Raw genomic sequence first — 27,911 nt, 5'->3', positions numbered from 1 at the left:
TGGTGATCAGGGGAGGCGACAACTACGTTAAGGTCAAATTCAAAAGCCAACAGTGGGAACGCATTAAGGCTGACCACTTTCCACCAGCTTCCAAATAATCCCTGCTCCTTCCCTCCAGCAGCACGACGAGGGAGGAAAGATAAACCGGAGGCAACAAACCGCTCCAAAAATACATGAACAAAAAAGCACGTTGGTCTGTTGAAGACTGTGCTGTAGAAAACACTCCCGTGACTGCAGGTTACCCAGGTGCCGGCACCCTTAGACATCTGAAAAACGGTGCAGGCATCACAGGCGAGACGATGGGCACCGTCACTGCAGCTCAGTCACGGTAAGCGAGTGTTGTTCGTCTGATTATTCCCAAGGTTGAAAGCGTGCAGCGCTCGGTGCAGCTGCCAGACTCAGCAGAGGGGAAAATAAAAAGTGAAGCTGAAAGGAAAAGACTGAATGACAATTGTTTTATCCTGCAAAATCTCCGCTTCAGGGTTGAAATCTTAAAAGACGAAGGTCAAGCAGCAGCAAGGACTAGATAAGGTAAAGATTCGTTTCGCTTCGTAATTAATAAGGCTTTCATACTAAGAAAATTTACTGCAAAACAAGCAAATTGGTGGAAAAAACCTGAAAACACAGGATCTGTTCTTTAAAAACACACAAAATATTTTTATAGCTAACTACAAACATAACCATAGAACATTTACAAGATCTTGGTGCATATTTACACTTACTTTTTTGTTTTCTTTCCTAGAATTAAAGCTGCCAGAATCTTCAAAGACTTTAGGGCTGTTTCAACAGCTGAATTACAAAACAGCTCAGTCACAAATTACAAAATAAACTTGATGGTTTAAATAAGGAGGGAAAAAATAACCCACAATTGACTTCAATATAGATTTATATAGGAAAGATCATTCTCTTGACACATTTTCTAAGGTTGTGAAACGGCAAACTTTCAGTATTTTAATTTCTGCTTTGATATTTTGGATCCTAAAGAGAAGCAGCTAACCAGTCACTCACTTCTCGCCTTCTAGACCACAAACCCGCTGGAAGAGAAACTGGCTTGAAGCCATTTGCCCCGCCAAGCTCCTCCTGGAAGGGACCTAAATGGCAGGAGACCTGAGTGACACCTCTCTCGGGGATGAAACCCTGCTCCACAGTTGTAGCAAAAGGGCAGCTACTTCCCGGCTCTCCCTGGAGGCCAGGTTTGGGACTTTGCTCCAGGGACTTGGGACGTTGCTCCAGACTGCTCCCAGGTTATTTCAGCGTCTGCATTGCTGATCCCAAGCAGAGCCCACACCGCTGAACAAAAGCAAGTGTTCAAATACTTCAGAACTTGGAGCAACACAGGTTCTGCTCGAGTTAGGAGGGCAGGTGGCCACTTTTTTCTTAAAACTGAATAGTTTGGCACAGCCCTAACGCTACAGTTGGGACGGCACGATGCAAACCAGATGGGTTTCAATGCTTCTGGAAGCCTATGAGATGATGTTGAAAGTCAGACTCTAAAACCAACTTAGAATAAGATCTTTTTGAAAAGAAATGTATTTTCTTCATAAATACAGTACAATAACATTTTACAATGTCTTTTTACTTTCTAGACATAAAACCGCTAGCTTTTAAAAAAAGAGTTCCTATACAAATACATGAAAAGAGACATCCCCCCCTCCCCATAGCCCCCCACCCCGGCATGGAGCAAAACCATCAGCCGTGGCGTGAAGCACAGTGACTCCCGGGCTAACCTGTGCCATTCCTCGGAGGGAGGGGAAGTCAAATCACCCCCCGGGTTTTGCTTGCCCTGACTGCACCCAGTTCTGTCGCCAATGGAAAAAGCCCTTCGTCCCGCCACGGCTGTCAGGATTCACTGTACGGGCGTCACGGCCCACGGGACGCGGCTGTTACATGGCTCACGTGCTGGGCATCGCTGTGGGCTCCTGGAGCAGGAGGGGTCGTTGGAAATGGTTCTGGCCTAACGCTCTGCGAGTCCCCTCGCTCGGGCAGCCTCAAAACCAAAGTCGCCCGCCGAGGCCCAGACCACACAGCAAGGATTCCAGCCTGCTGATGGTACTGCTGCCCTCAGCCACCCTTCGCGGACTCCCGAGGAGCGACCGACAGAGCCCCACGAGTCCTCAGACCACAGACAGGAGAAAATTGCTGCTCTAGACCCCACAAGAGTGGCCAGGTAGGAGCTGTTTGAAGTTAATAATGACACCGGGCCAGGTGGGAACAAAAGCCTCTTAGATCTCAGGCAGTTCCCTGAGCCATCAAATCCCAACAGAACCACCCAAGGGAAGGACTCGGGAGTTTGGCCATTCTGTAAGCAGTGAAAGGAAAGAGGAAAAATAACTAAACTTGATTTTCTTGTTTTGCTCTACAAAGGAGAATATGTGGCTTTCTTTATAAAAGCTACAATTCTGCTTCTAATACCCGAGTTTAAGAAAAACTCTTAGTCTAAAATTTTGGTTTGCAAAGAAGGTCATTGCAATCATTGTGTTAAAAGTCACTTTCTACTAGAAATAAGCTCTACAGAAGGAAAAGGAACTAGGTGTGCAGTTTGTCTCTTTAAAGCAGTTCCTGTTTTAAAAACAAAATAAAAATCTGTACAGAGAGACTGAAGACTATAGTACACATCTTCCTCAAAGCAAGCAGCTCTTTCACATTCACATCAGGGTGGCTCTGAGGAAGCTTGAGGGAAAGAATACATTCCTGATGGCTCCTAGTTTGTCAGCGCAGGAAAAGGACCTCAAACTTCCATGTCAAAAGTTTTGGGGGTTTTGCTTTAGGAAGAAATCAAAACTACAAAAGAGGGCAAAGAACCTGACCTAAGCAATGCAGAACTGCACTGTCATCTTCCACATTTACTTCCACAAGCACAGAACTGCTAAGGCTCCTGCAGTCCTCATGGTTTGGACCGTCAGAGACCACCCGGCTTCCATTTTCGGAGGAGACAGTTGCCATCCATAATCTGTGTTTTATTCACAGAAAGCTATTATGACCTTTTTTTCTTGGTAAAAATAGATTACAGTGGCATTTAATTTGAAAACAACGAGCTGCAAGGAGGATAAACAAATTATTTTTACCTAGTCCAGCTGAACAGCCAATATCGACTGGGGAAAATCAGTTTTCTACAACAGATGTTATCTGTAAAGGATCCAAATTTTCCTAGACATTTTAGAATTAATGTGAATCAAGTGAGTTGGAACTGTTTATCTAGAGCCCTACAGTTGCAAAACTTCTTTCTTACTGCTGTGAAGTACTTATAAAGATGGAGCATAATTTTTTCCTGACTTTAAAAGAACATAAAAGCACTCATGTGTCTCTCCCCCTCTCTCACACAGCCACTCAACAGCATTTGATCTCCCTTATTGTTCACTCTAAGCCCAAACCACAAAATACAATATAGAAAATTATGCTGAAACGGCAGAAAGATGGGACACCTTGAACTAATGAGAAAAGCTTCTCCTGCATTTACAGCAACCGGGGAGGAGGAAGAGAAATCACTTCAATCATCCAGAGTGGGCATTACTTCATATAATGGGATGGAATTAAGCCAAGAGAAATTTAAGACATTCTCAGGGACAAGAAGGAAGAGGCTGTGAATAGTTTGTCTAGAAAAGGGTGGAGAACTAATTCAGACGGATTATGAAGACACTCTTAGGGAAGGCCTACCGCACTGTCCAGAAAGATGTTGTCCCATATGGCAGAGACAGTCAAAGCTTTTAAATGCAGCTCTGAAGCGTCTCGAGCAGCGGCGATGGAAGGGAGTTTGTGCTGCCTGTTAGAGCAGTCACTGGTAGAGCCAGGCTATCTGGAATCGGTTCACATCTTACCCTGTGCATTTTGCCACCTCTAAGTCCTGTGGGTCGGGTCTAGGAATATAGCCTGAAGACCACTAACAAACAGCAAATCTGTTAGAAATGATGGGAAGGGTTTTCCTTGGTTTTTAAGCGATTATCACCAGAAGACAAACAAAATGCAACTCCCGGCTGATCTTCAGGCCCTGCTAAGTCACCGGCGTGGCAGACAGAAGGCACATCCTTTCACCTCCCAACCCTCCACTGTCAAATTCAGGTAAGGCCATTTCAATTGGACACCATATCAGTAGTGTCAACCAAGCAAAAATTGAGGACATTCACTAACTGTACAATGATTAATTAGTGATTTTTCTTATTTCTGGGGTGAAACGATCTGAAATGAAAACCTGGCTACCCTAATGATGCACAGAAAGCTGAGACTAGCCAGGTTCCCAATGTGTGACCACTGGCTAATTAAATATTTTAACATTCAAGTAAAAAAAAGAAGTAGGTTTTAAGAGAAATTAATATTGAAGTGTTTCAATAAAATGCTAAGATGGTAACAAAAAATATTCATTTACTTCTATTGGTCTTAATACCTCCCCTTACAGCACCTGCAACCAAAGCATTGCTGCATCTGTGCTACTTCCCAAAAATCTGAAAGTGAATCTGATTACTTAAATGTGTAACTTTCTTCTGTAATGCCTTTGGGGCTGTCTTTAAGCTGCTCTCTCCAATTAGGTGAAGAAAAAAAATATTTTGGAAGGAGAGAATTCGCCATCTGGAACTTTACACAGAGCTTCTCTTTAAAGCTCTACCTCTCAGCCTTTGCTATATGAAAAAGAATCCAGTATCTCCAAGAAGGAGGGACATATAAAGTAGAAGGGCATTTGAAATACAGAAAAAACTGCTATGGAGAAACATCTCCACAGATGCAGCAGATTAAGCTCCTAATGCTGAAAAGCAACAGGGCTTGCCACTTGCACTATGGTAAATTTGGAGTAGTTCCACTAAAGGCAATGGAATTACAACAGCAGAAATCTGATCTAACAGATCAGGACTGAGCCTGTAAACGCTCATTTTTTAATTTACGTAAAACATGAATGCAATATATTATTTACTATCCACCATATAAATTATTGAAAAGTACTTAAGTATAAAAGTGTGGCAAATCTTTCAATGAAACTAAAAATGTGAAATGCGACATTAATCACCGGAGTCATTTTCTTTAATAAAGAAATAACACAATTTGGGAAATATTAAAAAAAAAAAAAAAAAAAAGAACATTACCACAATGAAAACAGAAATCTTTCCAGGCTATGAATGTGAAACACCTATTCTGAGCTCTTACACTGAGTGTAAAGAGAAAGTATAAAGAGAAATCTCCCTTGATCACAGCTCAAGTTTATAAAAGATTCTCTGAACACCTGTATTCTAAAACCAGTAAGTGATGCTCACAACTACGTCCCCGGTTCTGATCATTATAAGGCCATTATGCTCGCCTTACTGCATTCAAGCTAGACATTTAACCAACAGCTGTAAGAGTAGGTACTTCTGTTTAAGAGACTTTAAAAATACTGAAATGAAATATCAGATGTAGCGCACCTAAGTTCTTGGCTTTTCTCCAGATGTTACCAGATCCAGTATTTAAAAAATAAAGGGGGAAACTTTCAAAGAACAAGTGTTACGGGTTTTTTATAATTTAGAACAAATTATAAATTAACCTGTCCATACTTTTGAGACATAATATACAAGAACAAACAGCTGAGTGTTCTTTTATTACTCAGGTACTACAAATTTTTTCCCAATAAAAATGTCTTTTAAAAATGTCTTGCTACTGTATCCCAGCTCAGATCCCGGCACAGCCTTTCAGATGAGGTATTCTACCATCTCTCCATCTGGGAGGTCCTGCCCCATGGTCTGAACAGGGGCTTTTCTTTCAAGAGTGCTGGAGTGGAAGAGTGGCCCATCTATGTGATGAGGAAAAACAAGAGAAGACAACCAAAGCTGTAACTTCAATGAGGTTAGAAATATGACGTTAACATTTTAAAAGTAATCTTCTATCACTAGTCAAAAGACAGCTAACAACTCCTTACTTCATTTAAAACACTTCAGTTCTTCATGTATATAGCCAGACAAATAAAGATATTTTACCAAATTCTCTTTGGGTATCTTCCACTGATACACAATGGCATATAAAACTGGAGCGACTGCATTTAAACCAATGGAGTCAGAGCAGACTTTCACCACAAAACCTGTTGCCCCACCTCCCTCCATACCCATTAAATAGCATAGCATGAGCAAGATGCACAGCAGACCAGCCAAATTCACTCTTCCGTAAAGAACAACATAATTGTAATGTGTCTGTAAGTAGAAGAGGCAAGGTTGTGTAATCTGCATTGATCTGGCAGAGTGGGCTGGAAAATGAGCAGCTCTTGCCAGCTCGGAGCTCTGTGGGAAGCAAATTCAGCTCTGTGACAGTCACTGTCAACTGGATCTACTCGTGCCAATGCTGAAGTTGGTGCTGTGACTGGGACAGTACAATAACGAGACAGCTTCATCATGACTGTTACCTTTCCTTCTTCTTCCTCGCCCTTATCTGAGTCCACTTGGCTTTGAATACCCACTAAAAGACAACAGCCACTTCCTACAGCCCATTTTCATACCCTGTTTAAACCCCACACACTACTCGCAATTTACTTCAGGGTAGACACTGACTCAGAGTCTGTCCTGGGGTTTCCATATACCTGCTCCAATTCTCAAATCTCCCTATACCCCTCTATCCAGCGTGTCCATGTTTACGCTACCACTCTTAAAGCTATTTTTCCATCAGAGCATTTGAGATCCCTCAGAATATCATCAAGCTGGCCTCTGAAATCCATCTGTCCTCACAGAAACTAAACCCGGTTTTCCTGAATGGAGAAAGGGATGGCAGGGCCCATCCCACAGAGCAGAACTGATTGCGAGTCGGTGGCAGGGGAGGGCAATTGAGCTTTGCTACCTGTTTTGTCTGCGCTGTAGGCCAGGTTGGTACTGGGGAGTCGTCCTGGTGTGGGAGCTGCAGTGGAAGGTGCAGCTTTGCTTTGTTCGCTGCCCCGGTCAGTCTGGGTGCTGCAGTCTCTGCTGCCTGTTTTCGAGTGGGCTGACAGCAATGGTGTGGAAGGAAGGACAGGAGAGGGGGTGGAGGGAATGGATTCGGAGCGATATTCTGTTCCCAGCAGAACACCTTTGTGGAAAAAGGGAAGAAAATTTCACAATCCCAGAAAACTAACTGGTATCAGTTCTGCATCCCTCTGTACTACTTGCCCTAGGATCTGGAGAGCGCCCTGTCCTTCAGCAGACAACACTCATTTACCACCAGGTGCTAAAGTACCTGAAGAATAGCAGCATCCTCATGTTGCTGCATGCAAAGATACACAAGTGGGCACTGACACCTTACTTCCCTGTCTCTAAGTAGTGGCCTGTCTACGGCAGGGTAAATCTGCACACTCTGACATCAGCTGCAACAGATTCTTATTTACATTTCAGGGTCTTGTCTCACAGGGAGGGCCTTTGGACCAAACTTTTCCCCTGAAATAAAAAAAAATAATCTAAGATTTGATTTGTTACAACTCATTTTCTCTGAACAATGGTGTTGAGCCATTCCAGAGAGCAGCCGTGTTAGTGCAGGCACAACACTACAAGACAGCAATCCTGATTAGTATCTCTGTTCCTGTTCAAGGAGACTTTACACCTTCAGACAGCTGTAACAACCCAGCTGAAAGCAAGTGCTTAGGAACTGTGAAAACTGAACCTCAAATATCCCTAAAGTCAGGTACCGAACTGGGAATAAAGGCTTATGTATTTTAATGACAGAGCCTGGACAGCAGAAATCACTATTTCCCAAAAGCGATTAAAAGAAGCAGTTGTTCCAAAGATATCCTGTCCCGCTTGCAGCCAGCTTCACTGCACACGAGGCCAGCTCATCTGTCTGTCCAACACACCTGCCTCCCGCTGCTCCTGCCTCCCCTCTAAGCACTGACTCGCACATCTGAACTGCCACCCTTATTTAAAAATTACCTAGGCTGCCTTTCCAGCTCTTGTCCTCCCTCTTCTCCTCCAGGATGGGAGTGCTGCTCAGCGTTGATGAGTGGGACAGCAAGCCTGAGCCAGCGTTCGAAATGGACATCAGCGACTTGGCGGGTCTCATTGAGGAGAGCTGGTCAGTCTTACCAGGCTCCTTCCGGGAGCGCTGCTGCAGGACTTTGATCATGGCATCCTTCTCGATGATCTGGGCATGCAGAGTCTTAATCCTTGAGAAGCACAAAGAAGAACAATGTACCTGTACTCCTGTCTCCTTGGACTGAGGCCTCAGTGCCCCCACGGCTGTCACTAGGACTCCCTTAGGCATTTGTGGAGGCAGACAAGATGCCAGTGAGCTTATTGCCCTGAATACCAGCTGCTCACTGGCCCACGGGAGCAGATCACGCATGTATACATGCATGAGTAAACGGCTCTGAGATACCCATCCACCTTTGGCTACTGGAAGCTGCTCTAAACAGCCATGGAAGAGGCTTGGAGACAAAGCTGAGAGTTCTGGGCAGGACATGAGACCAACAGAAAGGATTAACACGCTGTGGGAGTCTGCAACGGACCTAACCCTAGGGAAAACAGTTCTGTGAGAATGGAAAGAGCTGGCTGGAGCCTGGGGTCTGATGAGGATGCCCTGAAGAGAGAAGAGGAACAAGCCAGATGCAAAAAGTCTAAGAGAAGACTTTTTTGCATTAGCCCTCAGTATCAAGACAGGTTTTGGATTGCTATGTAGATACTCCCTTGGCCAAATGAGCGTCTGGCATCCTACATCATTGCTATGGGTGAAGACACAAGAATTTCTGGTTCTGAGGTGTCTACCCAGACAATTAATTTAAAGTCTCTGTCCTAAAGAAGCCAGATAGGACCAAACTGCATTTTACCTTCCCTCCATGTCGAGACACCTTCTGTTGGCAAGCAGGATCTCTTCCTCCTCCTTCTGAATACGAGCTTCCAGCGAGGTGTCATAGCTAGGGTTAGGCGAGTGACTGATCACTGTCGTGTCCCTGCGAACAAGCAGTAGAGCAGATGAAGGACCAGCTATGTTTGCTGCTTTACTCCTAGCAGCATAAAATTATTGCTCAAAAGCAACGAGCAAGAATATCCACTTTTTTTGAGTTTAGGTTGGCTCAGTGTCTTCCAAAAATCCAACTCCCAGCCCTAATGAAAGCAGGATTACAAAAATATGCAAGTCATTACAACAACAGTCAATCTACTGTCCATCTCGGGCCAGCCTATGATCTAACTGATTCACTGTACTACTGTAAACTGATCGACAAGGCAAATCCAAGGACATGGGGAGAGGGAAGGATGGCATAGAACACTAGGCATTTTTCTTCAATTGAAACAGCACAAACTTCGCTTTGGGTATAAAGCTCTCTTTCCCTTCCCCTTCCAACAGTATCATAGAGGGAATCGGAGTATCAAAGGGAACTAGGCATGGAAGCTCCTTAAGCAATCCTAAGCAGCTTGGTCCCAAAAACTTGGGAGTGGGCTGAAAACACTTTCAGACTGATTCCATATGGTGCCTGATATTAACACTGTGATAGTTGTTCAGTCCATTAACAAAACATGATGAGTATTTCATTCTACTTGTCGCTGTTGAGTCAGAACAAAGTCCCTGTGCTACGCTCTGTATCACTGTATGACTCATAACATTAAGAGCATGTTACTGGCATAGCTATGCATTAACAACATTACAAAAAAAACGAAACACACACAAAAAAACTTGAGTTACCGAGAGCTCCAGTTCATTGTAGTAAGAACTGTCTGGGTAAATGTACTTATAACTCAGCAAAAGTTCAGATCAGGAACAGCAAAGCACCAATGTGAAGGGCAGAAGAAGGTCATTCATCACAGAAACCTAACCTGCCCCAGACTCCCTCCTGTGCTCTAAAGCATCCTTCCTGCAACCTTAACTTCCAAAGGGATGCTATTTTCCACTACCAAACAAAAGGGAAAGAAATTTGTGCACAGTGTAGGTGAGGTTGCCACTGAAATTAGTGGAATCCTTCACAGCCTATATTCTTGAAGGAGATACTAGAGGTGCCAACTGCATATAAACCTGCAGGAGTATGGACACTAATGGAATATCATCTTTTAGGGGAGAAGCAGCTAGAAGGAAATGGAAAAACAGAGGTTGGCTCTTTCCTGACTGGAAGGCACTCTTGTTCATTTAGCAAAACTTGAACAGGCCTAACACAGCTCTTCTCATTCCATAATGAACAATAGACCAGACCCTCACTTATCAGTGCATGCTGAAAATATAACATGGCCCCTAAGGAGAAGCAACAACATGAGCCTTTAGAGAATCTCTGGGGAGGCAGAAAACTGTGCACAAGAAGCATCAATACCCTAAAATAACAGCCTGCTTCTGGAGCAAGATAAGATAAAGTCTTTAAATGCTAACACAGCACATCTGCAACTTTACCCCTGTAATTCTAGTATGATCTTACAAGCTAGGAAACCAGTTGTGATAACATTCCTGTTTGAATCTGGTTCATGAAACAATCTAAAATAAAATCTGCCATCAAGAACCAGAAAGTAGTGAGCAATGAAATTACATGTAAGCAATACCTAATGCTAAAGCATTGCATTCTAATAACAGCTCTTGTTTACCAACTAGCTGAAGCACTTGGGCCTGTTTACAGCCATAATAAGTGTTTCTGTACAGTTATCTTGGAATGTGAGCTTGTTACCAAATTTCAGACACCCTCCCCTTCCCACCCCCACAAGCAGTGCTCTCCATACGCAGCAGAATGTTTTGAGCAGAATTTCCTAGTAGATGTTTCTGGTTAGTAACCATGTTGAAGACAATACCACAAAGTAATTTGCAAAAACATTCTGGAGAACAAGAAGCCATTCAGGGTGAATGATGTGAATCACCCAGCTTACCCCACCTCACATGACTTCAGCAAGGACTGATCCCTGTTTAAACAAATAAAAAATACCAAAACCCTTCTCATACACCTATTTTTGAATCAACAGCTTCTAGGAATGGTTCAGAACAATTCTAATCTGGAAAATGGCTCCTGGATGTGGAGGAATCTTCCCCTGGAAAAAAGTTTCTAATTGTTGGCAACTCCACAGCTCCCAGGAAAAGCAGCCAAGCCCTGCTTGCCTGCAGAAGTCTGAGAAGCCATTCAGACCACAAGGCGAGGTATCATGGGAGGGTGGTATGACAACATGCGTTGGTGAGAAATATGACATTCAACTGGAAAAATAATCCCAGTACTATGAAAAGTCTCCTTTACCTCTGAGCAGCCACAGTTGCAGCTGCATCCAAAGCAAACTGTCTCATCACACTCTCTTCCAGGTATTTCTGTTCCCACTTGGTCATGTCAGCTTCCAGAGCAAGAATCCTTTCTTCTTTCTCACGCAGGAGTTCCATAAGCGCTGTGGCGTTGTACTCCGAGACGTTGGCAGCCTGAGATGTACCCTGACGCTGGTTTCCAAAAGCAAGGGGGGGGGGGGGGAAAAAAAGAGGTGTCAGGCTGCATCTGTAAGATTTGGGATTGGTTTGCCTTTTGTCTGAAACACAGAGGCTGGTCCACAGCAGCACTGGCTTGACGTAAGAACCCCCCCAGAGTGAAATGCAGTGGCCTCTGCCATGCAGGGCAGACCAGGGGAGGGTAACAGTCTCTGTTAGAGCTTAATCTGAATCATCTGCAGGGGCAGTTTAGCCTCCCTCTGTCAAAACCAGTAAACAAGCTCATATACTGCACGAAAGGCTCCTATTTTCCAAATGCTGAAGCTCAAAAGTCATAAAACACCAAGCACTGCTGCTAAGAAAGACAGCTTAACTCACAGCATCCATACTAGAGTGCCTCCTGGTGCCATTCCAGAGCTGGTCAATACTAACAAGCAAATATCCGAGATGGAAAATGCTCCTTCTAAGGCCTTTTTCCCATGTGCAAAGCCCCACATGTGCACCTGAGAGCTCTATCATGCTATTCAGGTCTGATGGCTACAGCCCATCCATAATGCCTGACGTAACACAGATTCACTTCCAACATCGTTCCAGCAAAACACTAACTAGCATACAAGAGTTATCACACCTTTTAAAAGAATGCATCCAAAATATTTTTGAAGGATTTGGTTATTAAATCAATATGATCCAGTGTATACCTGTGGATTAATTAGCCAGGGATTAAAAATAATTCAGTTCTAAAGCAAGACTTGGAAGACAGGCAGTGCTCCCTTCTAAACAAGAAAGAGTGGAGATTTGCTGAGCTAATACTTCAACAGATAAAATACCTAGTTTTATATGGAAGTCTCATCTGGGACTGGCAGGATATTTGACTTAAAAATTAAAAAAAAAATAGTTTAAAAGAAAAGAAATTGGGCAGACAAGTTATTTTATGTTCAGCTCAGAATTCTCAACCATGACAAGAAAGCTGTTTTCTGTGTTGACTCAGGCTCAGTGTCAAAAATTGTAGGGTTCAGAGCACACATTCATCTTCCAATGGTAACACTGAGAAGTTTATCCAATTACTGTAACTCCTACTAAAACCAATACAAAAATACAAGTAAGATTTAAATATCCATTCCTATGCAGATGTGAGAGTTGGGGGATAAATATGATCTGAAACTAAATGCTATTTAGAACATAGAATCCTATTTCCAGTAAAATTTACAAACCTGGCAGTCCACCTATGTTTGACATAGGTTGAACTAAAACTAAAACTTCACATCTAATTCATGCCACCACTGCACAATCTACTTCTCATTCATTCTTCTTACTGAAATTAACTCATGTTACAATCATATGAACATACTCTACATGAGGGTCCCATCTGTTTCTGTCAACAGCATTTATAGAAAGGTTTTGCCATTTTGGTTTTGTTTGTTTTTTTCAAATGCAAAAGCTCTCTGAAGGGCCTCTTTTCAGGCTGGTTGTTAATGATTTTTTTTATAAAATCTCAAATTGTGAACGATATTTTAAAAATAATTTAAAAATCAATATAACCAGTTTACTTAAAGATAGAACACCATCTAGCTACGTGGCTATGTCTGAATCTCATCGTGTGATGGATCCTCTGTTGCTCTGTTACCTAAATTTTCTGGTTGGAATGGAAGAATTAAATCAAGTAAAACCAATACAACAGCCAGCAAATCCATGATTCTAGCTACCAAAATAAAAATCTGTTAATTTTACAAAATGGAAAAAAACACTGCCCTTCCTTTATGTGTGTGTAGGGTATAGCGTACAACCCTACACAAACCTGGCATGGCAGAGGGAAACAGCGGGTACCTGCTGCATCCGGAGAGATTCCAGTTCCCTCTCCAGCCGGGTCCGCAGCCTGTGTTCCAGCTGTTCCCGCTTCTCACATGCTGCCTGCAGCTGAACCAAGGCCTGCTGCATCTTCTCCACCTTCTCAACATAGACCTGCTTCTTTTTGAGCTGAAACAAAGGAAGACAATTCAACGTAAGTTAAATAATGAGAACAAGCGAGTGAACCTCTGGCTTTGTACACACTGCTGCACGCAGAAACACCAGGCAAGGAAGAACATGTCCAGACGGCTGCTGTCAGTGTCCCTCAGGCTCCTGCTCTGGACTCGACACTTGGGATGCTACAAGGCTTTCCCATCTCTGCTTTCCTGCTAGGTATATTTGTTCTTTTTGTCCTCAGCAACCCCAGGGTAATGATGGGGAAACTGAGGTAATTATCTGTTGCAAATGACTGAGAGCAGCAATGGGCTAGAAAGGGCATCTGGGTTCACAATAGAGAATGTTTAAGTGACCTGAGACACTACCAAGGTAACTGCAGCAAAGATAGCATTTAGAGCTGGTCCACAAGTTAGGAACACTTTGCGGTGCAATACTGAAAATTGCTGGCAGCGTATTTATGAGAGTAAGTAGAAACTGAATCAAAACTTGCAGGACCCTATTCCAGCCCTGTAACAATAAAATAAAGAACAGGATCAAAGCACACACTAGACATGGCTTGTGCTCTCTCCACACTGCAGCCAGGTTTATTCCAGCAGTCCGGACATCCGCCTCAGTCATCTTGGCCCAGTGTGACCTGAGAGCTCCTGCCCCATTCCCTGTCTCTGCCCTTCAGTCCTCCTCCATCGTTCATCCTGCCAACCAAGCTGCTATCCTGACTTACAATAAGCAATAAAAACTACCATGCTGAGATGCCTGGTAACTGTCTTAGCGAGATTAATCCATGGCTCCAGCAGAATAAAACCAAACTAAAATATGAATTTTTTTAAAATGAGTAAAACATGCCCAGGCCTAGCTTTGTTCTAATATATAGGATACTGGACACCCATGGACATAATTTTCTGTTAAGGAAAAGACTAACAATCACAATTAGCTGGCCTTCTGTGGCAAATCTAGGGCACTGCTTTTTTAGCTGTGACGGTCATAAACCCTGAAATACAAAAATAGCAGGAAGAAGGCAACTTTTCCCAACAGTCAGAGCCAAAGTCTAGAGAAGCACCACAATGAAAAACACAGGCTCCCTTATGTGAGTTCAAAGAGCTACTCTACAGCTTCATGGAAGAAAAGTCCACTGAGGGATATTAAAGACAAAAGACATCACTTTTGGCTCAGGAAGTCCTTCTTGGAAGCAGAAAGTATTCTGGGAAAGTACCGCTGTTTGTTGGCCCCATTCTGATAGTGTTCCCTAGGAATCTGCTCTAAGTTTCGGCACAGACAGGATACTAGGCTTGCTGGGCTTTGATCTGAACAATATGAGCCATTCTTACAGTGCACCTTCATTCCAAAAAGGTCTTATCATGTGTTTCTTCAAAATTTTCTCTTTTCACACTCTTGTTCCTTGGGGCAATCCAGAGACTGCAATGTGAATAGCAGAGAAAGAAAAACCTCCAAACACTATTAATCCCAGACATGGTACCCTTTTCTTTTCTTCATAAAGTCAGCAGGCATCTAATCTCACAGCATGAATGTTGCTGCCCTAGAGGATTTTCCCCAAACAAGTATTTTTGGGGCAGTATAATAAAAGTTTGGGCAATATAATGAAAGTTACAATAAATAGTGAGTAATCCAGTCAAAGGCCTTCCCACCAGTGCATGTGGAGTAGAAAGATATTTTTATTCCTTGATTACTCAAGATTTCAAACTTGTTTGAAATGGGAGGGACGAGAACATTTTAATACAACTTAATATTCCACTGCTGCTCTGCAGAAAATCAATAAAATGTTATACTTAATAGACCTTTTTACTCCAGAACATAGTGCTTAATAACACTGATTTAAGCTTTCTCAGACTCCAATAAAGTGTAGATTAATGCAGTAGTTTTGCACTCAAGTTAACAGCAGCTCAAGGCGGTTCTGTAACTAGCCAAAAATTATAGACTATAAGTCAGCAGCAGAACCTAGAAATGAAGAGCATGCAGTATCCTGGTTTTGCATACAAGCTTACTGACCTAGACAAGAGTAAGGAACAACCTAATAAACTCGCTAGCAGCAAAATATAATAGAAACATAGAATCATTTAGGTTGGAAAAGACCTTGAAGATCGAGCCCACATGCATCGAGCTGAATAATAATCTCTTGAAAATCAGCTCTTGTCCCCCACTCTTCTGTATAAAAAAAATCAAGGAAGGACGTACATTTGGTCTCTTATTACCTACCACAAAGCATTCAAATTTCTGAAAAGTTTTTTAACGCACAGGTACAACTTTCCTCGCAAAAGCAGCTGCCGATAACATTTCACTAGTTTCATAACTAATAAACCTGAGTATGCATATGCGTGGATTAACGTTTTGGCCTGCATTCAAAGAATACCAAGAGCCCAGCCAAAAAAGAATTAGGACACAAAAATTCCACTGAAACATTCACTTTGAAAATGCTCCCATCAGCCAAACCTGCAGGTGAAACATTGCAACACAAGCTGTTGCCCAACTTACCAACACTGCCTGCACATGCCTAACTCATGCACCAGACCTAAAGTACAGGCACGGCCTGTTCAGTGGCTTTTCATAAAGACAACTTCGGGTTTTTTTTTCTTCCCCCTTCACAAAATACATCTTCCAGCACCAGGAAGAATTAGGAATGTTAGCAAATTTGGGGTTTGCATGTGTATTTTATTTAATGGCTTAAAAACAGAATTAATTGAGGAATCCCTCAAATCATTCTCAGTTTTTTGGAACACAGATGTTCAGGAAGCTTTAAAGGCATGTATATGCTCCAGACAACTCAGCTTTCCTAATGTGCCTTTTGACACAATTATTCTTTATATATGAGACTGCTTAATTTCATGCACTGGCTGCACTCAGTCAACTCACTGCATATTCTGACAGTTTCATTCATTTCCAGCTCTGCCATCTCTGTGACTGCAAGTATTTATGAGGAACAATTTACCTTTCTGTGAATCAGGATCCTCCAGGACTGGTAGCAGTGAAATCCAATATTACTTTTTTTTTTTTTTTAATAAATCTTTCTGACTTGTTGTGTCCTCTCAGTGTAAAGAGGATCAGTAATAATTCTTGCAAGCACAGAGGGATTTCATTACCATAAATTGAGAGTATGATGGTGTTTTCCTAAGACAGGAATTGGAAACAGTTTCCTGAGTATTGCCAGGGTGCTGCAGACATAAGTGAAATGGGAGGAAGAAAAAAAGGCGGCATGCTGAGGCTTGTTCTTGGTCATTTGCCATGGATTCCCCACCCTCTCTCTTCCAGCAAAGAACTAAAACTGGCTGCTCAGTGCCAAGGGCCACAGTAACACCTACCATGGGGGAGATGGCATCAAAGGATGCTGGAATTCTCTCCTCTACAAGCCTTGCAGTGAACACATGCTCTAGATAAGAGTTCAGTCCTGAAGCTTTACAAAGATGCGGTCACGCCCTTCAGTATATAATTTTAAATAAATTTTACAAGATAGTAATTTTCCTTTGATGGTAGTGCATTTAACTAAGAAGCAAGCTCATGCTCACATAATGTATTATAACTGTTTTGCCTTGAAGGGTGCTCTGAAAAAGAAGGGCATTTTACTCATAATAACATCTTTATTATAACACCTCTTTAAGACACTAAGATCTCAAATAACCTCAGTGCACATCTGGAAGCACAGCAGAGCAATTCAGCATGACTGCTTCCCTTCCCAGCATTTTCTAAAGCACATGGCACAACTTTAATCATGTGCATGCCTTCTCCAAGTCAATCCCTGACTGCTTTGGAAAATGTCCTAACCAAGGATCAGAGGTCAGGCTTTAACTCTATCAACAAGATTTTCTAATTAAACCATTGTAAACAAGAGCAGTCACTCTCCAGTCCACATCCACTACGATGTTTACGTAAATGCTGCAACAGGACTGAGGACAAGAAAAATAAAGAAGGCAAGGACTAGCTTGGGATTCTGCAGATATCTAGTATGCAGAAGTGTGAACTGATGGAGGGAATACCCCTGAAAGATTTCCTGGCCTCCCAATCAAGTATTTCTGTCTTCATTTTATTTCCTCTAACCCTTGTCAAGATTGCCTTCTGCAGTTCAGAGCCAGACGGGAGAAGGAGGACACTCTTGGGATTCAGAGGCTTCACGGCTCACAAGAGTCTGGCTGACCTGAAGAGCAATCTGTTTCCAAGTTAGAAAGATTTACTGCCTGAAAACATCTGCACACCGCTATCACCAAATTGCAGGGCTTCCAGCAATGGAAAAGGAATCAACCACTCTAAACGCACAGGGATGAAATGATTAAACAGATCCACTAAACCTAGAAAACTGAAACTGGTCCTCAGAAACTTTTCACAGGAGAAAAGACTTCCTAAGACAACGGAATGCCTGGCTGCAGGCAATCCGCAGCCTTCTCTGTCACAGAGAGCATTTGCATGGTCTAAAACCAATGGCCAAGGACAAAGTGTTCCTGTCAGAAACAGGGACCTTTGATTACTACCACAACTGCCCAGCAGAAAAGGGATTAACATTCTAAAAGCCAAACAAATCCTGTTCCTTGGTTTGATTTAGGCTTCCACAAGCCACGCAATCTCTTTCAGGGAAGCCAGGTGCTTGCAGAAGAAAGGCTCTGAGGAGGGCACGGAGGTTTCACGCACACAGCACAGGGAGCAGGGACATACAGGAATGAGGAATTTTCACTGTCAAGGCACTAGAAGCAAGGGAGGTAGAGGCTGTAACATCCTCCGGACTGGAGATGCCTCTGCAGGGCAAATGCAGTCCTGGACCTACCAGGTGAGGGGGAAGGAAGGATCTTTTGTAAAGAGATTCAGCACTTCCAGATGCGTTACTCAGCAAACAGTTTTTCTGGGGAAGAAGAGAAGACTTCCTGCAAGGCTAGCAATGATTCAGAAACTCTCCCAGGCATTTTGACAAAGTCAGCCATTACCCTCCTCATCTAGGACACCTCCTATTTCAGTAAATTGGTAACACTCGTCAGCATCTGCTTGTCTCCCACCCACTATTTCTGATGTCTTCAAAGTCCTTTGTTTAATATATTCAGGGTGTTTTCATGACATTCTGGGTTTATCCTAAAGCTGAATCCATTCAGATGCAGCTGAAAATGTATTTCCCCCACAAGAATTTGCCTGCTATGGCAGAAGTGTAGTAAAAAAAAAAAAAAAAAGAGAAAAAAAAAAAAAAGACAGCAAGCACATTCACATTTAAACCACCTCTCCCTCTTGCAGTTGGAATATATTCCTCTAGGATGCCTTTGAACCCTCAGTTTGTTAGAATTCAGGCCCAATAAGGCGCCACTGGCCTCAGCAAGAACTCATGCTGAAACAATTTGGTAACAGTATCCTCTTGCTAGGGAATTGTGCTTGTTGCATGGGAATGTCATAATGTCATCTCTCCGTTTGTGTTAAAATAAGTTATAACTCTTGAAGCCACCTCTGGAAAATTATTAACAGACAGAATATGAGAGGTAATGACATGGCAATAAAAAGCCAGTGCTGCGCTGTTACAAGAATGCAGGTCATTAAAGACACACACGCATACTAGTTACATGGAAGAGAGAGAGTTTTCCTTCCTACCCATCCATGAACGAATGATACGCCATCCAAAAAGTGTTCCCTTTAAAAGCATCTCTGTCCTGAAAAGAGTAGTTATGTAGCTCTGAGAGTCTAAGCATTTAAGTGAGACAAAGATGTGGAGGCTAGGAGTATCTTTTTATAGACCCAGAGAAGTGACTGGAGAAAAACAAGACAAGCTTTCAGGCACACAAACTCTCCTTTGGGTCTCTTCCCTACAAGCCAGAGCTCTGTTCTGAAAGTATCTCAGACACAGCGTATGAAGTACAATAGATGTCATTTGGAAATGAACGTTGCTACATTTCCCCACAGACAGAACCCTCAGTGTTATCAGAAACAGTGTGCTATTTCTCTCCACAATAGCTGAGTGGGAAATGAATATACTATCTTAGCTTTGATATCTGGTTTATGTTGAATTCTGATGGCTGAAAGATCTTACAGCTTCTAAATACAAGGCACTTTTAGAAAACATATTTCATTCCAGCTTCTTCCCTTCGCCAGCCCCCAGTCGGCACCAAGCAGACATCCTGTCTGGCTTCTCCTTCCATTGCAAGGTGTGTGCATGAGGATGGCAGAGAGCAGGTATTTATAGCTTCTTAGTGGTAGTCGCTATTTTTCAAAGCTGTCTCCTTAAGGCACGCATTAAAACAGTGGTTTGTAAAGCGGTGGAGCAAAGGAGTACAAGTTACACTACTATATAAAAACCCACAAACTTTTTTTAAGTTGAAGTGTGGTCTTCCATGGTATGAATTAACCAGGGTAAGTAGAAATGACCAAGTTCAATAAAAGTTCTGGAATTTTTTTTTTTTTTTTATTAGTGTAAAAACAGTAGCAATTGTACCCTCTACATCCAGCAGTTGTGGTTAGATAAAGTATTTGGCACCAAACTCGCTGCTGCAATATTACAAGCCTGGTAAGGACTCGACAATAAGGCAGTGCTTACCCAGTCTCTCGGGCTGGTCAAGATGGTCCTTTCCGTAAACGCAGCAATTCTGCCTTTGGCCCAGAGCAAAGCGAAGTTTAACTATCTGCTCTCTGTTTGCCGAAGGCTCTCAAGGTGTATGTTAGCAGATGTTGGTTGAATCATGGCAATGTGACTATTTTCAGAGCTCACACATACAGGCCATCTGTGACCATCTACCAGCTACAAACCTGCTGCACACTGCAGCCAACCAAATGCTTCCATCAAAATTGCCATCATGGCAATCCATGCTCCAAAATCAGGCTTTCTCATTGCTTTAGCTGCAAATATTGTTATCACTAACCATTTCTGACTGTGATATATGTTTTTAAGCCAACAGGCGTTTTACCTCAAATATATTCCATTATTTTAATTACATGCAATAAATTTGAAATAAATCTCAAGGGTTTTGATTTTCAAAAACACAGACTAATACTTCACAAAAAACAATTTTAATAAGCTGCTGACATGCATAACTGTGGAACATCTACTAAAGGGAAGAATGGAAATGGAGAAGTGAAAATAGGGGTTAATAACTGGGTATCTTTATGTAAAGTGCAGAAGGAGTAAAGTTTAAATATTACATATAAAGCATACATACTTAGCAAGTCTGTTCGTAGCCATATTTAAGTTTGTTTTAAATACTCATGATCACTCACCCTTTTTAGCACTTTGCAGAAATAAACTCCACTCTATCAAAAGCTTTAATGGCAGCTTGTTCTAAATTTGAAGAGTCATTTCACCCTTGCTAACGAACCAGGGAAAGGATTCTATGAATGCCTACTTTTACTTACAACTGTTTCAAACCATACTTTAGTATCTCCAAGATCATTCCTTTCTCCATCACATTTAGCATCCCTTTATCTCTTTTTTCCCTCTAACTTGGATGTTAAAATCTAATACATATAAAAGCTCTCTAAGCTCCATAGGAGCACATGCACCTACAGTTTACACATGGGTGGTTTCGTCCAAACTGGCAATTCAGGCAAAAGACTTAAAAAAAAATCTGGAAGTTCCAATTCCAATACAGTATTTAAATCCAGCTGTAGTGATATATGGCTTATAGCTCTCATTAGAACAGAAATGTTCTTTTTATAAAGGATCTGGTGCATATAAGGCAGGGTAACTCAGCTCAATAGAAAGTCAAAACGGAAGGAGGAAAAAAAAAGGCTGAAAACTTACATTACAGGATGCAACAACTGAAATATGCACACCCCCGCAGGCCATGAGCCAGAGTGGCTGCCAGCGTAAGAAACTCCACCCTCTTCTGCAGGACTAGTTTGGAAATCCTGACAATTACAGGGACTAGTAACTCAGATTAAGCTGGCAGGAATAAAAGAAATAATTGACAAATTGCTCATATATATCCTGGTTACTGAATGTCACTAACTCAGGCTGACGTTTACAGTCCCTTCTAAATGGTGCCCTGAGCACTGAACAGCTTGCTTGGCTTTCTTTCGGAAAGTTACCAAACAGCTCGGGGATTTGAGAAGTTCCCACAATTCAATACTAATGAGGCAACAAATGCTTTATAATCCTAAGTATTTAATTAAAAAGTGATTTGGGAAACGTGCAAAAGTGACTCTTTACCCCTTCTGTTTCCCCTTATTTCCCCTCACCTCTAGGAAAAAAGAGAGTTAATTCCTGCTCCCTCACTGAGATGCTTCCACATTTATCTACAGCAGGAAGGGTGGCACTTCCTATGTGCCCTGGGATTTGAGCAAAGGTTGGATGCAAATGACCAGAAGCCCTCATGCAGGGCATTCCACTCTATATCAGCACACACGTGGTTTTTAAGCTATCATGCCATCCAGCCCAGAGTTACTTACCTATTTTACTATTCTACCTAGGCAAAAATACTTTGCCACAGCCCCAAACCCAATTCTTCCAGTAAAACGAGACAGGTCTTTTGAAAAGAAAACATACAATTATTATTACTCCTAAAGGTTTCAACTCTACTGTGAGGGAGCCACTATTAGTGCCTACACTGAGGTTCAACCTAGCCGAGTGCTGTGTGTGCTGGCCCCAGCTGATCACAGCAGCTCTATACATTGTGACTCCAAGCAAGTGAGTTGCTCCAGGGAATCCAGAAGGATGTCCTGTGTACTTAAAGTCAGTCATACATCAGACTTTTAGTGTAATAAGGTGCTGAAATCTGAATGAAAGCCGAAGAGCTCAATACATTGCGGGATCAAGTGACAGAACAGTTTTAGAGACGAAGAGAATCATGTCACCTTTAAATTACCCTACAACCTAACGCTCCCTGTCCCCCTGAGCAACAAAGGTGCAAGTCAGCCTTGCCAGGAGATGCTGCAATTTTTAGAGAAATCGGTGGACTTGTCGACTGCGTGCAAGGCTGAATGTGGCCAGTAGTAGTTAAGCAGTCCTCTGACTCCACTCTTCTTTTTCTGTTACTATAATTTGTATTGCACAGAACCAGTGATGGACCACAGCCTGACGATGCTAAGCGCTGAAGAACGAAAACTCCCTGCCCTCAAAGCTCACAGCCTGAGCCTGGGACGGGAGACAGTGGGTGGAAGCACACCCGCCAGGCAGGCCTAGTAGGCGCTCTGTGGGTCAGCATGAAGGGCAGCAGGCTCTGGGGCCCAGCCCCTGCCAACCATGTTGTGAGCATCACAGAAGGGTGCTTCAGAGCAGCCCTGCCAGTGTTTGCAGGGAAGGTGAGGACAGGCTGGGAGAAAGCACAGAAGTGCTTCTTTGCACTGGGGAGGAAGGGGGTGCTTGGAAACTGAGAAGGACAAAGGTAGAAGACAGCCTCTCAGCAACAAAGGGAGAAGAGAAACAGGGTTGGGTAAACCATGAGGGGCCTGGAAAGTGGAGAGGAACTGCCTGAATTTGATGTGGCGGAGAAAAGAAAGTGAGGTGCAGCACGGGGGAGAAAGACTAAGGAGGTACGATGGCAGGTAGCCCTGCAACAACATCCTGAATGAGCACAGATGATCCAGGAGGGGAGAAACCGAGGGAGGGCTTCCATGAAGCTGAAGAGATTAAAGCAAGGGTACTGCAAAGGACAAAAATCAAGGACACCAGGGAAAGAAACACAGGAAGGCTCAGGGGAAGGGCTACTGAGGCAAACACAGAGCTTAGAGAAAAGCAGGCTAAAATTCAGAAGGCAGCTACACCTGTACCTGGGAGAGGAGGAACGCAGGCAAGACAAGACAGGAGGACGTTCACTTTGCATTTGATCATTTCATCTCTCTTGGACAATGGGATCCTGAACAGAGAGAGAAGTAGAAGCAGACAAGTGGAGGGTTTGAGGAACGTCTCTGCAGACAACAAGATGCAGGTGGATATAGGTACAGCGCTCGACTGAAGGTGACGGTGAATGCTAGTAGGCAGGAAGATGGCAGAATTGAAGGAAGAGAGAACAAATCTGCAGTGGAGGAAGCGTGCTTGGTCATGAGATTTCCTCCAGAGGCTCTCTATGGAGGAAGAGTAGGAATAAAGGAAGCAGAGGCTGGGAGTGGGAAATGGAGCCTTTGAGAGGAAAGGAGTAGGCGGGAGGAAAGAGGACGGACACTATGACGCAGAAGGGCAGCGAGGTGAGTGCCATGTGTGAGTGGCAGGGACAAGGCTACGAAAGAAAGTACTGTGAAAGCTGCCCAGCTAAGCAGCTCAAATGCATTATCCTCTCTTGGGAGGAAAAGGAGAGAAAACAACCAAGGTCATGCCCAGCTTATTACATACACTGGGCACGTGTGGTGATCTGCAGTGTGCACCACGATAACCTGGTGTAAGTGGAACACCTGGCAAGGGGACAAGCTGCATTCATTTGAAATTAGTTAAAAGTCCATCCAGATCTGAATTTCTGCCAAGTTCAGGAGGTTGCCAGGGTTGGGATTTCAGTTCCAGCCCACTTTTATCAGTTGAAACAAAAAGAAAACGAAACATGGCTGCTTAGACGAAAGCACTTCCAAGGAAATACAGATTTGTGGCTTATCTGTGCACAGTTCAGTGGTTTAGCTAACCAACACAAAGCTAAGCAGATATAAACAGCTTTGAAGCAAGCAGATTTCCTACTAATTTGCACAAGACAAACTCATTCCCACAGTCATTTTTACCGGAACTCAAGCTACCCTAATTTCTCTCTCCCAGCATCCTTACCTCCTCCTCCAGTTTCACCACCTTGGCCTGAGCATTGTTCAAGGCCTGGTCTCGGATCTCGATGTGTCTTCGTTGGTCCTCGTTGGTGGAGCGTGCAGCAGCCAGTTCAATTTCCAGTTTCTCTTTTTCCCGCTGTGTTTCCTTGTCTATCAAAACAAAGTGAGAGCTATCAATGGACAGCACTCGTCTCTACCCAGCTTTCAGGAGTCTTTCACATCAGAGGTGAAGGAAAGATTGTACTGGAACTTCTCACAAGACAGAGAATGCAAATCTAATGCTACGGAGAAAAAAAAAAAAAGGTACATGGCTTTCAAGGAAGGGGAGTTGTAACCCTGAAAAACAAGTATGGTACTTTCAAGTGACAATGTGCCACAATGCTAGCAAGAAGGAATAGAAGGTGCATCGCTCAGTACAGTTAGGTAATTTGCTCTGATTATGCAGATGGTTTGTGAAACTTGGCACCTCTTTACCTCTGAGCTTTCAGTGGTAGAAAACAAACTAGGTAATTTTAATATCCCAGGAGATGGCAGGCTTCTGTGCCTGGAAAATTTGTGCTCCTTTTTTTCAAACTGACCCCACAAACAGGAAGGCTGCTCTGCCTGGGGCAGCTGTCCTCCTCAAAGTTACATCCATTTGGTACTACCAGCAAAGTAGGACATCAGAGGAGTCAGACAACAAGCGAGCAATGAGAATTCCTCACTCTTCCCCTACTGCCCTTAAAAACAAGGCCCTGGGCCAGAACTGAGACACATGCATCTATTCTGTCACTGTTCAAAGCAGACCTGCAGTTCAAGAAAGCCTTTTGCCCAGCTCTGAGAGTTCACGCCTGATGCTTTAAAGCCACCCCAAGCACAGCAGCTGGTCCTTTGCTGCTGCTCTCCAAAAAGAGCTGGACCTAGTGGGAGAGCTACGCTGTGTGTTTCAGGAACAGGGCAACAGCCTTCATAAAAAAAAAAAGTAATAGGATAAAATAACCAAGGACTGGAGAAATTATCACGCAGGAGTGTAAAGCAAAGCCACAACACAGAGCTGATGTCCTCTGTATATGTTGTCATTCCCAGCTCAAGCCAACCAGCTACAATGATAACATTAACGCACTTGCTGGATACATAACCACAGAATACTCCCTGGAGTGATCTACACCCAGCACTGATGACACCAGAGAAACTGCATTCCAGAAACCAATATCCCATGACAAAGGAATGAGGACAAGGAGTGGAAGGCTTGAAAAACAGGAACTAGATCCTGGGTGTTAGGACAGACTGCATATGGAGTACACAGGCCCGTTTGTGCAAGCATGTGCATAACTATATTTACAGGACCACAATTATTCCCTTTCTTCTGCCAGCAGAGAGCCAGAAGCAAAGCTTTAGCAACACAGAGTAGCTAAAGATTCCCTTCTGCTAGGGAATCAATGCAGCCCACACACAGGTTGCAAAACAAACCTGTCCACCAACAGCACCCAGAACTCTGCAGAGCAAACCCTGACTGCAAACTCAGAGCTAACCTGTGACATAAGACACAAGGAAAAAGGCTAATGTCACCATCTGCCTATTCTTTTCCCCATCCCTCTCATCCCAGTATTTTCTCCTCCACCCAGGAAATGAGCTGCTGACAGTGTTAGCACGATAAAATGTATTGCAGAAAATGGGTAGAGATGAGACAAGGTGGCATTATGCCAGCAGGTATCAATCAGTGCCAGCAAGCAGTCTGTTTGTTAATCTCTAAGTGCTTGCAGTAAGGCTTTTGGATGTTTTTTGTTTCAGACTTCTCCCCAAATGAGTACTGCTTCACTTGAGAAGTGCCTAATGCACCCCTAGAAATGCTGGGACTGATGAAACGTAGCACTGTGGTTTCCATGTTCATCCAAAGGGAGAAACTGAATGTGAGGCCTCGCTGCTTTGATCTTCCCACCTCTCTGGGTGAACCTATGAACCTCAAAGTCCACCCAATCAGTCTGAATGTGAGACTAAACTCACAGACTTTCCACTGCCACCAGGAGTTTTGAATTCACACCCTGACAGCCATCTGCTTGCAACGTAAGCCACAAGGCATAAGCTGAAGACAACACGAGAGAGGGATACCAGCATTTGTCAGAGTAGAAGCACTGTGTGTTACAACACAGAAAATCTCTATTTTGCAATTTTATTGCATTACCTTTTTATATAACAATTGGAGAAAAGTGAGCATTGTCAGAAGGGTGGAGTACACTCTGGGATGAGAGAAAAGTTGGCTCATTGCCATCGGCCTCAAGACAGTTCAGTACAAAGAAAAAGCAGCATTTCACATCCCTCATTTTGGTTTGCCTGGTGATAAATCCACTGCTGTGGACAGAATTCATGACCCCTACCCAGCCCAGCTTACTGCAGGCAGTGTTCATCCTTTTTATTTTTGCTGAACTGGATAGGGCAGTAGCAAATTAAAGAGGAAAGAGACAGGAGGCCTATCAGGTTCCAGTCCCACTGGCCTTAACTCACGCCAGGACTCTTGTCAGCCTGGAAAGGTTTAATTCCAAAGCTTTCAGGGGACAAAATCGGTGGAAAAAATATCCCGTACATTATGGGGTAAACACTAATTTTACAGTTCAACTGCAAACTAAATTTGCCCCAAGATCTCTAATAAATGCCATCAGATGGACTTTATGTACTGACAGAAAAGGAATTCTTGAATCCTTCCTCCTTTCTCCACTGCCAGTTTTGGACTGTCACTGTCCTGATTTCTCTCCCACTAGAAAACCGACAGCTCTGAACTACGCCAACCTGCTGTATTGTTATCCTTCCCAGGATGACTGGAGCATTTCTACTGACCCATAATGACTGCGTAACTCACTTTGTGCAAAGAGTTGAGAGATGGTTTTCCGATTGTCTTCAGACCCCTCAAATTCCTTCTCCGCAAGCTGCTTGTTGGCTGTCTCCATACGTTCTGCAAGAATTTTCAACAAAAGGAACACTAAGTAATTAAAACTTTCAAGCATTAAGTCATGTCTGCTCAGTACATTTCTAATGCAAGCTAGGGGAATGGATCTCCTAATTCTACACAGCCAAAAGTTAAAAGCCCATCAGAAGCTAGCACTCACTTTTGCAATGTTCCTAATTACATCCTTGAGAAAATACTCTCAGTGAGACAAAACAGGTTAAATAAAGTTCCAAAGAAATTAGAAGTTTATTTTTTCCATTTTTTAAAAATAAGACACCTTATTTTTTCCACCCAAATAAATCTCACCATGCGATTAAAAGATTGCCTTATAATTATCCACTAAATCTTAATAGTTAGAAGATTAAATCACTGTTCCAATTACCTGACTTTAGGGAAAGGTGTAAAACCCTAAAGACAGCTTAACAGTTCTTCTGCTGCAGGCTGTTAGAAATTTGTATCAGTCTACAAAAATAAGACTGAAATGCTTATGCTGTGTTTTATTATGAGTAAGATTATTTAACGCAGGCCTTTGTGTACTGTCCTGGATAGCACTGGGCACTGTATGGCCTTACTTCTTGGATGCAAAACAATTTCTGGGAACACATTCTTAGTAGGAGACTAGGGGCAGTGAGAAGAGATGACACGTAGGACAATCAGAAGGCTTTCATAAACAAATCAAACTTACAGTTTGACTGACTGATTGTGCATCCTTAAGACATCTCAAATTGCAGATTATTTTTTTTTTTTTCCTTTCAAACTAATGCTTAAACTTTTACCCATGTTAAGGTCAAATACCATTCAACATCACTCTCCCCTGCCAGCTGTCACACTGCCTCAGCCTCTTAGCAAAAACCAGATACTAATAACATCTCACTCTGGAAAAGGAAGGGAGATCCAAAAAACCAGATGCCTACGCTGATAAGAAATGACAAGACCTTCAGGAAGAACAGGCAGTCTGCAGTTTGTATGTCAGTGCAAAAGGGTCACTGGACAGGAAATAAAGTGAACATGCCTGGTGTGGGATTAGGCAGTCAGCAAAACGTCTTTCCATTTGTATAAACCAAACAAATTGTACAAATTGTGCCTAGGATATAAGACAAGAGAGAAT

General features: G+C 42.9%; 1 protein-coding gene across 5 annotated transcripts in view; it reads right to left on the bottom strand.

The window, feature by feature from the left end:
- Positions 1-5,538: 5,538 nt before the first annotated feature.
- AMOT (angiomotin) overlaps positions 5,539-27,911 on the bottom strand; it is a 60,733-nt gene continuing 38,360 nt past the window's right edge. For all 5 annotated transcript variants that reach the window (XM_055818061.1, XM_055818060.1, XM_027787954.2 and 2 more), the window contains 8 exons: positions 26,717-26,809; positions 23,888-24,033; positions 13,102-13,251; positions 11,102-11,292; positions 8,732-8,854; positions 7,839-8,071; positions 6,781-7,005; positions 5,539-5,749 (listed from right to left, as the gene is read on the bottom strand). In XM_055818061.1, the coding sequence (XP_055674036.1) occupies positions 5,649-5,749; positions 6,781-7,005; positions 7,839-8,071; positions 8,732-8,854; positions 11,102-11,292; positions 13,102-13,251; positions 23,888-24,033; positions 26,717-26,809 (1,262 nt within the window). In that variant the 3' untranslated portion in view covers positions 5,539-5,648. The remainder of the gene's footprint in view (positions 5,750-6,780; positions 7,006-7,838; positions 8,072-8,731; positions 8,855-11,101; positions 11,293-13,101; positions 13,252-23,887; positions 24,034-26,716; positions 26,810-27,911) is intronic.

The sequence above is a fragment of the Falco peregrinus genome, chromosome 13, assembly GCF_023634155.1.
Source record: "Falco peregrinus isolate bFalPer1 chromosome 13, bFalPer1.pri, whole genome shotgun sequence".
Taxonomy (NCBI): Eukaryota; Metazoa; Chordata; class Aves; order Falconiformes; family Falconidae; genus Falco; species Falco peregrinus.
The sequence above is the reverse complement of the archived record's forward strand: the minus strand, read 5'-3'. Positions and strand labels throughout refer to the sequence as shown.